The following is a 14,747-nucleotide window of genomic DNA, read 5'->3' as shown; positions in this document are numbered from 1 at the left end:
TTCATCTAGCTTTAGAGCATCATTTTCAAATATCTGTGGCTGGATAAACACCAACAGCAGTGGAAGTAATGAAGATAAGTAAAACACCAACAAAAGTGAGCAATAATCATTTTAGTACAGTGATGGTAATGGCTGCTGTTGTCACTGAATTTAAGTGATACTAAATTTCTGTGTCAGTATCACTGTGGTTGTCTGAATTCCTACCCTTCCTTGTTAGGTCTTATGGAAAAGCAGGGAGAGTAAGAGTTGCTGGGATGTCAACCAGTGCTGCTGCATGAGTGTAGTTCTGATGCTGCAGACTTCATGGACCTGATTCTTGACTGCCACATACCTTGGGCCCAAATGTATTTGTGTAAATGAGGAGTAATGCAGGTGTAAAACTAGTGTAAGTTAGGGAATAATCAGAGCTCTTGTGTAATCTAATACACCTGGGCAAAATGGGCTAGATCCTGGGTTGCATCCTAATTGTGCTTGGGGAATCTTGAGGAGTGTGAGCAAAGGTGCCTTAACCTATTCAATGCCCCTCCTCCCAATCTTGGGTTTGTCCAGCCACCAGATTGGTCCACAAGGTAAAGTTGAGAAGTGATTTTATTTGACGAAGTTCCTCCAGAAACCAGACAGGCTTCCAATAGTCAGGCTTCCAATAGCCTGCCAGCCACATTATCTATGTCTATCATAAATATATATGAAGATTGTTCCCTGGCTTACACCAGTTTTACACCAGAGTTACTCCTTATTTACACAAATACATTCAGTCCCAAGATTATATATATATATATAGTGGCAAAGCTCTGTCCTTGTCTCCGTGGGTCCCTGGAGGATTTCACTAGCTTCAGAGGCTCACTGTGACCCTCCACGTAAACTTCTCTCTCTAGAGACAAGGGTCACAGACTACTGAACCATTTTCATCATAAGCCAGCTAGGGAAGTGAGGAGAAGCTATCCTCCCTTGCACAGTCTCTGTTGTCTCCCAGTCTCAGTGATTAATCAGGGACAGGGCAAAGTGGGGGGAGCCCGGGCTTCAGCCCAGAGACCCTAATAGTATCAGCTATGGTAGCTGACCTTTTAGAAACAGACATGTACAATTCCCTGGGCCACTTCCCCACAGCAGCCCTCACTTCCTCAAGCTCCACTTCACCCTTACCTCAGGGCCTCCTTCCTTGTGCTTGATATGGTGTGTACTACTCAGCCTCTCCAACCGCGCAACTTCCTCCCACAGCTCCTGACATGCACACCCGCCTGACCAACTGGGAGGCTTTTAACTAGTTTCAGCCAGTCCCTGATTGGCTTCAGGTGTCCCAATCAACCTATCATTCTCTCTGCCTTCTGGAAAGTTCTTAATTGGCCCCAGGTGTCTTAATTGACCTGGAGCAGCTGCCATTTAACTTATCCTGGTAGCAGGGATTTGTTTCACCTGGAGCTAATATAACTATCTCCCACTATTTTTCTATAGCCATATGGCCTTGCCCGTCACAATATATATATATATACACACCCCTCCCCCAAATCCTGGTGTACAGTTGCAGTTGAGAGATAGGTTCTGTAACAGCAAAGGATTGGCAATTAATTTCTGAATTACCTGGATCTCAATTAAATATAGAAAGGACTCATTCATCCACCCTTCCATTACAGTACAGGTAGACCTGAAGAGGAACTTGAATCACATTGGAGTAAAAAAAGTTAGTAATAATTGCTGTGCAGAGTCTAGGGAAATGGGTGAAAGGGCACAGTCCATAAATAATTTAGAGATACCAGGAGACACAATGTTTTTCTCTGCTACAAATAATAATAAGGTACCAATTAGTCGATACTTTCCAAAAGTACAATAGTGTTAAAAAAGGAGAATATTGGGTTTACTCCATTAAAACTTAAAGAAAGTGCACTGTGCGCACTCCAGATTCAGATCCATCTATATGTGCAAAGAGTGTTCTGGAGACCTAACTCGTGAAGAACCCTCAGTACATAAAAGATTCTTGATCTTACTCACCAAACAGAATTAAAATTGAAAAGGGAGTTTTCAAAAACAGTCTCCAATCCAGATTGAAAAACTAGTTGGCAGACCTCCTTGTGCAAGCAAGTCTTGCAATAGAAGGAAAACTGGGGAGAAAAAATATGCTGAGGACTTTAGAGGACAATTCTGTCTTATGTCATGGAAAGTATGTGTCAAGCTTAAGTATGATGCAGCTACTACTGTTGCTTTATCTTTCTGTCTAATCTGCCTGTATATACATCCAAGGTACTGGTAACTGAAATTAGGGTTGGCCATCCCTCGGAAGGTAAAAGTATTAATATGATTTAATTTTCTTGGTCATGTAGGGTATAATTTATCTCAGTCAGTGCAGGGTGAAAGGTGATGTATACCACAAAAATGCTTAAAATGGCTTAAATTGTGGAAGCAGTAGGGTGTCATGCAGGACTTCTGTCTTGAGATTAATTTTACCATGGTGGAGTGGGGGAGAGAGGTGAAGCATGGTTCATGAGACTAAGGAGTAACAGGAAAGAATTCATTATTTACCTTGTGGGCAAATTTGAAGGAGAGTTGCAGGGGTTTCCCTTGTGGGCAGACACAATCAGTGGCAGAGTTATCAATATCCATGCCCTGTTAGCAGAGCATGTGGGGGGGCAGCAATGTGTGAGCTGAGGATGAGGAGGACCATTAGCAGACACAACTGCACTCCATTTACTGAGTTGCAGTATTAGCAAGAATTTTTTTGGGTAGGGAAGAAATGCTGAGCAGCAACAAGTTGGTTTGGTTGGGTCTGGAGCAGCTTTTTTTTTAATGTTGATTCACAATGCTAGCAGAATCACTGGGCATTGGAAATGGTACAGCTAAAATATAAAAGCCCTTAATGATATGTTGCCATGTTTGCCAAGCATTTGGAGACTCTTGTGTCAATTTGCCTGTGTAATCTCATTATGAATGTATCAGGAGCAATGCCATAGTTAAGGATATATTTATTATTTTCCAGGTTTAAATCCCCTAGGTAGGCTTTGTAATAAAAATTGGTAATCGAAATTTCACTGCTGACATCTAGGACAAAGTTTTAGTTTTTGTCCTTTCTGTGATATTTCAACTAGTGTCTGCTTTCCACCCATCCCTCCCCCCCACCACCAGTCATTTTAATTTACAAATGGCTGTGTTTTAAAACTTCAAAGTTTAGGTAGATCTAGATCTAAGCAAGGACTCATGCTTAAATTAATGTATATGAATTGAAGTTATGAGCTTTATTTGTCATAAATATCCATATCTGCTCCACTGCAGCTGATGCATAAATACTGTTCTTCAAGGATGCGTCAGTGTGGATGCCACAGTTGGAGCTGGCACTGGTGCCCCAATAGAAGATTGAGGCTAAAAGGAAGGGCCGAGAGGAAGTCAAACATGGCTCCTACCATAGAGAGGCCCCACCCCACAGAGAGAAAAAAATATCACTTCTCCAGGGATAGGAGTCTAAGTCCTTTGCCACGAGAGTAGTGCTAGGTAAATAGACACAACCAGCATTGACACCAATGAAGGCACCTGAACTGACCATGGTGCTGATTACAAGACCAAAGTATGCTCTCACAGAACCACTGAGATCCTCTTTGGGGACATCATCTGTACCAATGGAACATTAGGCTGGAATCACATAAAGACATCCTTCCTTGGCAGTGCCATTTAGAGAATATTACACTTCACCACTTGTCCTACTCCACTGTCACTGGACTACTCCTTCCCAGGGTCAAACAGAGATGCCTTACTGTTACCATCTGAATGTGATCCTAGAGATCCCTCTTGCATGGTGTCACTACAAAGGATGCAGGAATAGCACTGGGTTGACCAGTCGCAACCTGGTCATTACCTGCCTATCCTGGCACCCTGCCCATAGTGGGGGCTACTGGAACCATCATTTCAAAAGTCCTGCAGATCCCTCTCCTTTACATTCTATGATTCTATGAATGTGTAAAGTGAATTTTCATGTCAGTAATATCATTAATTAAATATGTTTACTGAAAGGGTCATAATATATGTAAGTCAACATACATTCCTGGTCATTTCCAGTACTTTTAAAAAAAAATATGGACACCCTACAGTTTTGTGTTTTGCATAAAGGTGAACTATATCTGCAGCCTTAATTCCAAGTGCCCCCAGTTAATGAAAGTCAGGTTTTGTTCGAAGTATGTAAAGATGTAATACTTTGGTTTTCTTAGGATTAGTAGTGTCCTGATCCAGTAGTATATAGACTATACTATTCCAGTTATATGGCGCTTGGCATCTTGTTGTGGATTATTGTAAGGGTCATGGTGAACAGCATATATATGTCCAGAATTTTCTATTTTTAATGTGTACTGAATTAATCAATATCAGTGCTCCTTAATTGTTCTGATAGCAAACATATTGCCATCAATGTCTGTTTCTTTTTATCGGGGAAGTACAGGCCATGATCTTACTCCATGAGGCAAGATACATGGAACATTTTTAATACATTTGACTGTGAAGATCTGATTCTTAGAAGTCCTGCAATATAGAGTTCAGAATTCTAATGTCTGCATTGTCTCTAAATGTGTAATAAATGCTACAAAATACCAATTAACTTGCACATCGTTCTTGGAGAAAGGATTTTGCTGGAATTATATCGCACTCATTTAAATTCATTGGAATGGGCTAAATGGGCTGTACTGAACTGAATATTATGTGTGTTAATTTTGTGTCAGATAATTCCTACTCAGACTAGCACTAGAGAGAAATGGCAACATTAAAACCTGAATGTGTTTTAAAATGTTAATTTTTAATAATTCAAAAAAAGTTCCATCATATTTTTAAATGTAGAGAATAAACAGTAATAACCATACTCAGGGCTTTCAACTTTTTCCATACCACATTCCTCTTTTTCATCTCCTTTAGGATTTCCTTTCTGTCTGTCGTGACCTAGCTGGGAACTTTATTCCTTTAACAATATGGGAAGGGCAGGGAGGTCTCAAATCCCTGATATCTATTCACATCTTCTAGGTGGAGAATGCCTCACACCTCATTAAAGGCATCACTCCACAAGATCCTAAAACCAACAAGCAATAATTTAAATGAAAAAAGAGATTTCCCTTTTTTTGTTTTTTGGGGGTTTTTTTTAGTAACAATCGGATTATTCTGGATCTTGTGATAGGGCAAAATCAGCATGGGTAGGATTTCATTGGCACAAGGTGACCCCAAAGAAGTGGTGCTAACTGGAAAAGGAGGATGCGCTGATTCATCACACCTCTGAGTAGGCCTCCCCTTTTTAAAGCAGAACCTCTAGGACTGGGTGGCAATGCAAACATTTGGGATTGAATACCCAGTGGGGGAATTGCAAAGAAGTTGCCTCAAACTGGTATTTCAGTGACTTCTTCTGCCTAGTGGTAAACAGAAAAAGTGTGTGTGGCAAGGAGTTTGGGGGAGGGGGGCAAAAATCACAAAGCACACCTCTTCCATCACTTTCTTGATTTACCATAACCTTATTCATACTCTCCAGTTATTGATGGTCAGAGCTGCGGGTGAGCGGTTCCTGGGATGGTGGAACCTGGGATGAGGGGCACGCTCTTTGCGTTTTAGGGCCAGACCCTGCAAGGTGCTGAGCATCTCTGTGAGTTCAGAACACCACCAACTTCAGCTAATTTGTAATTGTATTTAGCACCTTGTAGGAAGAATCAGACCTTTAGGGTATTTCTACACTGCAGAGGAGAGCATACTTCCTAGACGAGTAGACAGATGCACTCTAGCTAGCGTGCTAAATATAGCAGTGTAGCTGGGGGTAGCATGGGCAGTGGCTCAGGCTAACTGCATGAGTACATACCATGGGCATCTGGGGCAAGGTTGTACTCATTCATTAGACCGAGCTGCAGCCTTGTGCTATCCCTGGCTCCACTGCCATTTTTAGCATGCTAGCTACATGTTGGGAAGCATGCTCCCACCTGCAGTGCAGATGTACCCTAATTTGTTATGGGCCCTGATCTGATCACCCAGTCTCTCTTGCAGATAACTCCTGGTTTGATAGATTATATCCATTTTGCAGAACAGCATCTAAGTCTGAATCCAGATATATATATATATATATATATATATTTGTGGGGAGGGGTATGTAGTTGGGTCAAAATATAGGCACATTTTTCTGCATAGTGCCATAATTTATTATTATTTGTATTGTGGTAGCACCTAGGAGCTTCAGACTTGGACCAGGACCCCATTGTAATAGGCACTGTACAAACACAAAACAAAAAGATGATCCCTGCACCAAACACCTTCTAGTCTAAATAATGAGCTGAGAAGACATCTAAGGGGATTCGTAAAACAGTGGTGCAGTCGGTGGGAATTTAGCTAATACATGCTACCATCACTCCTTGAACCCTACTTTAGACAAAGCCTTTAACAGAACAGTAAGACCTATCCTCACACCTCTGTAGGCTAATCATCATGCACAAAATAAAGGGCCAGTTTATCAGCTGGTGCAAATCAGCAAAGCTCCATGTCAATCAACTAAAATGAATAGAGTTGCACCAGTTTACATCATCTGGAGTTCTCCCAACCCTTTGCAGTTTTCTGTACTTGTATATATTTGTCTTGTTTGTACTTGTTAGTGTATTGTCTTTTATATGTTTTACTGTTTACTGTGGGGGTGAATATGAGTTATCCCTGCTTGCCTGGTATCTCACATTATAGGACGCTTTCACTGCAGCATGTTACAATACACATTTTTCAAGGCAGGATGTAACCATAAGACATGCATATTTATATATTATCTCAACCAGGAAGCAGAATGCATTCCTCTTGCCGAAAAACAGATGCTTTATGTACACATGCTGTTTTGACGAAAAACAAAGCTTCTTCCCTTCCTATCTTAAATGTTGGGGTATTTTTTACAATACTATTTACTGTAGTTTCAGGCATTCACTTTTATAGCATATTCTGCCAAATGAACATGAGGTTAAGGGGAGCGTTGGCTAGGACAGACACACTGCACCTCAGCAACACAGCTGTCGGCAAGATAACGGAATGTCTTCCTTTTTCTATGTTCATGTACTATGGACGCTACACTGAGCAGAGTTTTATCACTTATTTCAGCAGGAACAGGATTGCAACCTTTTTCTTCATTTGGGGAGTTAGGTAGGGGAAATATATTTCTCTTCAATCTTCCTCTGGTAAGTTTTCTGTATGAACTGATGGATTTAGCCAATGTGAGGTTAATGCTGTGATCTGTGACTCAGACTGTAGAGCTCTCGAGTCATTGATCACACCAAATTGCTCACAGCTATTCTGTACCTTTAGTAGTGCAGTGTGTCACATACCACCGCTCTTCACCAGGATTGGAATTTGGAATGCCTCTTCTCCCCATCCACCCGGCGGAAGCTCATTCAGTGTCTCTCTGTGGGGGTTGCACTCAGCCCAGGTTACATTTACTCACCTTGTGGAGGTTCTACATATTCTACTCTAAAAAGCTGCTATTTTGCTGCACTCCTGCTAAGGCAGAAGGAAAGTCGCAGTACAAAAGAAATGTGCTGTGCAGCACTGGTTCAGGTGCTCTCCACTGCATTGCTCCGTTGCTCCTGCCATCCTCTCTAAACATAATACCTCACCTGTGTAAGTGTAGTGTTGTTGTTATAAATGAAAATATAAAACCAGCTCAAGGGGGAAGGAGAAAAGTTAAGAAGTATCAGGTTACAGAATATGTAAACACTGAGTGACTTCCTACTTTTCAGTTCAGTGTGTCAGCCCTGCTCCAAAGCTAGAAATAAGAGGAGTTGAGTTATTTAAAAATAACTGCAGTGGAATCATCTTATAACTAAGTTACTTTTCCTGCCACAGAGCAACCTCAGCATAAGCACAGGTTCACTATTACCGGATTTTCAATTTGTGCCTTGCAAAGCATTGAAAAACTCAAGCCTTTCATTTTAAGTGATTATGAATGGAATTTCACTGTATGCAGGCTCCAAAGTACTATTAGGAGGCCAGTTCATTGAACCCCAAACCTGAGCCCAGGACCCAGCCCGAGTAGTGATGCTGGGCACTGGGTAGATAAATTGGGGGTGGGAGGAAAGGAATCCTTCTTATAGGCCTTGGAGCAACTGTGGCGGCTATGCCATAAAGGCTTCCACAGGGCTTTACATGCCTCATCCCTTACTTTACATAGGGACAGTTCAAATAGTTGTAGTTTCTCTGGCTCTCTTCTTGTTGTCCACCCAGGACTCTGTGCTGCAAAGAGGGTGTGCAACAAATGCAACCGGCTGCCAGGGGTCCCCCTGTAGCAGTAGGGGAGGGGCAGGATTTGTCCCTTTAAGCATAATGCTGTGTATTAAAATGAAAGAATATTGAAATTATTAGAGCTCAGAATACACTGACAGCTTTTACTTACACATCATAGTTTAACCTTATTTAAAAAAGGTCTTGATGTTTTAATTGTTTAGCTGGGAGCATCATTTTTTGTTGACACTCTCTTTTGCTTTTCATTTCCCCTTAGAGCCATAGGAAGTTGGTCAGTTGTGTATAAAACTTAAATAGGTAAATAGACTGATTTTAAGTACATTCTGCATTTTGTGTTTCTTATTCTGAAAACCTTTATAACTGGCACAAACCTTTTCCTCCTACCCCCCTTTTAATACAACTGAGTTGTTTTCTGGGCAGTAGTATATCACCAGTTTGGAATGTTTTAGGAGCTTTTAACATTCCTTACGAAATAATATGCCCTTATTTTCCAAAACAAAAATATCTCATCTCCAATGTAATAAAATCAGGCAACCAGTCACCTTACATGGTCACAAAGTGAAGAAATGAATATAGCAACCATGTCAGAACAGTGGAAATAGCCGGTGAGTTCTGTCAACGAGAATAGCGATCTTTACTTATCCGTAACTTTCCATATAGTTCACACTTTTGTTTGAGAGTATTCTTAAATTATCTGAAAAAAGTCATGGTAGAGAAAAATGGCAGATTATCAAGAAGACATATCTGTGTTTGGCATCCATTTAAAATTCTTTAAAGTCCAATGGAGTGAGAAAATGCACTGAGTAGAAGTGGCTCTCTTCAGTACTAAAGATAACATGATAGCTAGTTACTCAGCTCTAAAACTATAAGGACAAAGGACTTTACCATTACTTAAATACAAGGTATATGTGAGCATATGCCTACATGAGTAAATTGTTAATAGCAAATAACATAATATGTAATCTGACATATGACATGGAATACAAATGATCCAAACATCTCACCATTCAGAATATTAAGGGCCTTATTCTACCCTACTGTTTTAAAACACCTGGGAAGGGCTCTAAAATTCCTATGAGGTTCAATGAGATGATTTTCTGCAGAATGCTCCATTTAAGGAGGAGGGGCTTCTGGTCTTGTGGTGTGGCAAGGGATATAACCATCAAAATCCACCTTGCTGAGGTTCCTCAGGGGAAAAGAAGCTTAGATCACACAGGGCCCGGGTCCCTGCACAGAGGCTCTAACCCTCTCTATTGTTGTCTGTCCCCTTCTCCCACTTTAGTATCATTGGCTGTCCACGTCTTTTTTAGTTTATTTGCCCCATTTTGCACTGTTTACACTTTCCTCTCTTCGCATAGTGGACGTACTGTACAACCATGAGTAAAACTGACATACCGGCATTCTATAGCAACAAATATAAGCAAACTTTAAAAGTTTGAAGATTTACCATGACAATACCACAGGTCTGTTAACTTCAATTTTTTCTTATATTAACAGCAACAATCACGTTTATAATTGGTGCTGATTTACTTGTTCCAGGAGTTGTTGTTTATTAGTTTATATCCATAATGCTACCTAGTTACCAACCTATTGAACATTAGCACTTAAATATTGCATTATACCTTCAAAGCATGCCTCAGTCAAACAAAGGGACCCATCTTTAAACCTATAGAGTCTCATTCATCTCTTTGCAGGATTGTAGCTTTTGTTAGTATTCATGTTTGCACTGTGCTTTGAAAATCCAAAGTGATAATGTCAATATGATTGTTAAGATGACAGCAAGGTGAAATTATATATCTATAAATAAACTGTATTTTTAGGGCTGCAGCAAAACCTATAACGCTAGAAAACTAGACTATATTTTAATCTCTAATCTATTTGCACAGGGCACTCTTGTTTATTAGTGTATATTAGTAACAGTAATTATATTACTAATATACACTAATAAACAAGAGTGTCGTGCAAATAGATTAAAGAGTAAAATATAATCTAGTTTTCTAGTGTTATAGGTTTTGTTGCAGCCTAAAAATACAGTTTATTAATAGTAAATTAAATGTATTATTATTGTTTGTTATTACTGATACAATATTTCAAAAACCTAATATCTATTAACTTTAATTAAAATGAACTGAAATGTGTAGTATGTTTCAATGGGAGGTAGACACCTAGCTTTTTATTTTTATTTTTTAATCCCCAGTCTACATTTAAGTGTCTTCTAAATGTTGAAAGTAGAACTCACCCACTTCTTGGTATACTCTTGAATGTCAGAATTCAATAGGTAAACTTTTACAGTGACAATTATTTCTTCTGTAATATCTGACATTTTGAATGAACACAAATCCATAATAGTCAACATTTGAATGGTCCCAGTGGAAGCATCTGGTTTCAGCTGTGCCAGTGGTACTTTAAAGGCTTTATAAAGTCAGCTGGCAGCACACCCAATCTCCAGGCATTAAATTTTATGGCAAAAGAGCTAAGAGAAATTGAACATTTCTGTTTCTGTTATCTTTCTTACGTGGATGGGCTTCCAAAACCACAGACAATGATTTTAAAAAGGTCTATGTGTGTGTTAGTGTTACCAGCTGCCACAACATAATTCAAATTTGAGCATTTATCTTGTAAATCTTGTATAGTTTCTCTCTTACCTGATATAGGTTTTTTGAAACAGATTTATTGCCAGACTGCATGAAGGTACTTGATAGTGTTGCAAACTGAAAAATCCAAGACATTCCTCATGCAATGTCAAAGGCTACAAATTGTTTATTTTAAATTAGGCAAAACTTCAAAGTTTTATGTTCAGTTAGTCAACATTAAGATATTAGTATGTTTTAAGTCATGTTTTGAGAATCACTTGTTCAAAGACCTAACTTTTCAGTGACATTCAGAATCTTTTCTCTTGCAGCCATTTCGTAGAGTGACGTTTTCTGTTGTGAGTCAGCCTCAGGACCCACATCAAGGGTCATTGCAGAGTTGCTATGACAGCGGTCTGGAGGAGTCAGAAACACCAAGCAGTAAGAGTTCATCAGGGCCAAGACTGGGTGCCCTTCCACTCCCAGAGGACAACTACGAAAGGACTACGCCGGATGGCAGTGTTGGTGAGGCAGAGCATATGGAAAATGGTAGGGGCAAACACGACATTCACACACATAATCACACTAGTGAGCCATAATAAGTAGACATGTGGAAAGGTCAGTCCAAAATAATAAAATAAAATAGCTTAAATTATAACTATTTTATTTTAAATGGTAACATTTGTTAAAATGCAGCTATACAAAATAATGGAACATAACCATACAAATAAAACCAGCAGCATTTTTTTACATTATTTTAAAATTACATTGCTGAAACAGTTAAATAATTAAAAAAATATTAGTGCAGGGGCTGGGTTCAAGGAAATTAAATTGCATACACAATTTTTTTTTAACAAAAGGAACTGATAAGGGACCTGTGTTCTCTTTTCTACTTCCATTTTTTTTATTTGTCATACAATCATTGCTTATGACATTTTCCTGAAATTGAATGTGTGCAGCATCAGCATAAAGAAAATAGGAATTAAAAATCTCCTTCTAGAGTCTTCCCTTTCCCCCAATATTATGTAACATGTTTTCAAAACAATATTGAGGTTTCTACTCCATGTTGAATTATTTAGAAAAGGAAAGCACTGTTTTATTTTTTGCTCCACGGTATATTGAGGAAAATACTTTTAGAATATATCATTTAAATTAAGGATTTTTTAGAAATATGGGGATGGGGTGGGGAATGCATCCTGATTTGCAGTATGAGTAATTCTTCAGCAATTACAAAATTATGGTAATTAAATACTTAATAGTTTGCAATTTTCTTTTTTGTCTATAATTAGAAAATAGCGGACTTTAAAATACTTTTTATAATAGATCTTAAATAAGTTACTGTTCCACACTTATTGACCCTTATTTAAAGCTCTGTGAAGTCAATGTACATTGACTTCGGTGGGCTTTGAGTGATACCCTTAAACTATATAGTAGATTACTTCATGTCAAAGACTACCGCATGTCAAAGAGTACATAGTGCTGACGTGTGAAATGAGGAGTTTGCTAATCAAGTTTGTATAGTAGTGTATGTGAGTGTCATCAGCTCCTCAAACCCAGTATAGATTTGGTTTGGCTTTGTGCATGACTTTAGCTTCTTTCAAAGGCTTAGATCAGCAATTAAAAATTGTTCTTGTTTTATTCCTAAAATAGACATATTGACCCAATAAAAATAGATCATTCTCTGTGGTCAGGAAATTGACATGTCTAATGTATATGAGGAAGAAGGACTGCAGCAGTCTGCATTTGCTGAAGGTCTGCATTTCAGCAATGCATGACTATTTCAAGTCATGCAGATTAATGGACCCCCCCAGTGGAAATAATAATAATCATAAGTTCAGTTATCATTTGCCCATTTATAGATGTGTGTGTATTAAAATTTCTTTTTAGAAGGTAGAAAAAATGAAAGCTTTTGGGAGCCTGCTTCCTAAATTGTTATTTATTTGTATTTTTGTTAATTTAAGGGTGAAATTTAGTGCTTAGGAAAATGAGGCTAAAGCACTGGCTATATCCAGGTAGATACAGTGCAGTGAAGGCAAGTATTTTTGAGATTTAATTGAATAAGTTCACAGTTCTTCAGAAACTGTCTGAGTCACAATATGTATAAAGCAATATATAAACGCAGAATCTTGGATGAACTGTAGGACTATGATTTATCCTAACTTTTGATGTACTCTTCAGTAGATAATGAAAGTGATTTTATCCAAATTTATTCTCAGAAATTCCAACATACAGTGGACTCTAGTTTGCTTAAATTTTGGAAATTGTGGGGCAACTGCCATTATAGTGCATTAATTATTAAACTTTAAAATGAAATTAGGCTATTTTTTGGACGTGGAAAGTAACTTTCTTTGTTAGGATTACATACTTACCCTTTGAAATTAGACAGATTTCAGAATAAGTAGAAGCACAACCAGATCAAACTACTAAATTTATTATGTCATGAACACCTCCAAAACAAGAGTAGCATGATAAAGTCTCAAATGGTATAATGCAAGGATTACAGACAGTAAGGGAGATTTTTTTGTCATATTCACAAAATCTTGAACTGAACCCCGTGAAAAGTGGGTGACATTGCAATGAAAATTATACTCTACTGACTTTTGAATTCTGCTGCCACTTTTAAAAACAGGATTTAGACAGTGGCATGTCATCTGCCTCCAGTAATTTTTGTTAGCATTAGTCAATAGGTGATGACAGAACAAGATGCAATGCACTTTTGGTCGTCTATAAATGTAGCATTTGACATTTGAGTGAGTGCTTTCTCTCATCCAAATTTTAAGATGACTTGTCTAGCTACACAGAACAATTGTATTGCTCAAATTCTGGTAATTTAATCTTTAATATTAATGGATCATTCTGACATAAATAGAATTGGAATTGAAACCTGTCAGGTATTCATGTGTCATATTTAACTGGAATCTCGGTAACCTGCAGTGTTTTGGTTGGTTAGGTTTTAATCAGGATTTGTATTGGATTTTCATTTGGATTTTCCATGGAAACAGCACTTTGAAAGCTATCTTAGTTTTTAATTGTTATTACTTCAAATATTTACCATTTAATTTCAACCGGTGCGAAGCAATGCAGTTATAACTAATTACTTTGGATTTACTTTCATTTTAAAGTTTGAGAAGATAATTTTCAGTGCAGTAATGTAAAACCTTCTGATACCTTTGATACAGTCTCTGTGCAAGATAGCAACGCTAATGAAAATAAGGAACCTTTCATGTTTCAGCAAGTGGAAGAAGGCTGAATCTACTGCAGCCAGAGTAAATATCGGTAATGAAATGGAACTTCCCAAATTTGTGGGTTAGATGTCTCTTTCTACTTTTTCGGGTTAGCATAAAACAGAGAATTGAAACACTAGCGCAAGTGGGTTGGTTTTCTTTATAATCAACTGCACAGTATATTACCAGCCTACATGAATGTCAGATGTAGATTGAGTTTTGTTTGCATTATTAGATGTGGTGTCAGCTGTGCTGACTGGGGTGGGGTGGAAGAAAAGTTAGCAGTCTAGCTATGAAAATGCAGTATGAAAAGATTTGCTAATTCGTAAGATCTGGAGAACCAGAAATAACTTCTGAGTCTTTTCCCCCTGCCCTTGCAGCTTTCTTTACAAGGAAACCCTACTCATTTGTGCAATCTTGTCCAACAAACATCAATTGTTTCTCTAATGTGGTCATTAAAAAGACATTCTTTTAACAGAAATTGCACACCGCTTTTCTCAAGAGGACATATTATTTTTCTTTCCAACATGATTTTTATATTGTGACTATAGGCATTGCCATACTGGATCAGACTCCTGGTCTATCAAGCACAGTATTTTGGTTCTGACAGTGACCAGTAGGTACCAGATACTTCATAGGCATGTGCAAGAAAGCACATAATAGAAAATTGTGGAATAACTTTCTCTCCTGACCTCTATTAGGCTGGTCTACATTAGAAAATAAGATTAGTTTAAGTATATCAGTCAGG

The 14,747-nt window shown here is 38.4% G+C and overlaps 1 protein-coding gene across 9 annotated transcripts in view; it reads left to right on the top strand.

Annotated features, from left to right (window-relative positions):
• Positions 1 to 14,747, top strand: part of PCDH7 (protocadherin 7) — a 386,108-nt gene that overhangs the window by 155,047 nt on the left and 216,314 nt on the right. For 4 of the 9 annotated variants that reach the window (XM_043544550.1, XM_043544549.1, XM_043544548.1 and 1 more), the window contains one exon: positions 11,108 to 11,216. The exons of 1 other annotated variant lie outside the window; for it this stretch is intronic. In XM_043544550.1, the coding sequence (XP_043400485.1) occupies positions 11,108 to 11,216 (109 nt within the window). Of the gene's footprint in view, positions 1 to 11,107; positions 11,325 to 14,747 lie in introns of all 9 variants that reach the window. 4 more of the 9 variants (XM_027830801.3, XM_037897962.2, XM_037897964.2 and 1 more) reach the window with 2 other exon arrangements.

The sequence above is a fragment of the Chelonia mydas genome, chromosome 4 (genome assembly GCF_015237465.2).
Source record: "Chelonia mydas isolate rCheMyd1 chromosome 4, rCheMyd1.pri.v2, whole genome shotgun sequence".
NCBI lineage: Eukaryota > Metazoa > Chordata > Testudines > Cheloniidae > Chelonia > Chelonia mydas.
Note: the sequence above shows the minus strand (reverse complement) of the source record. Positions and strands in the feature narration are given on the sequence as shown.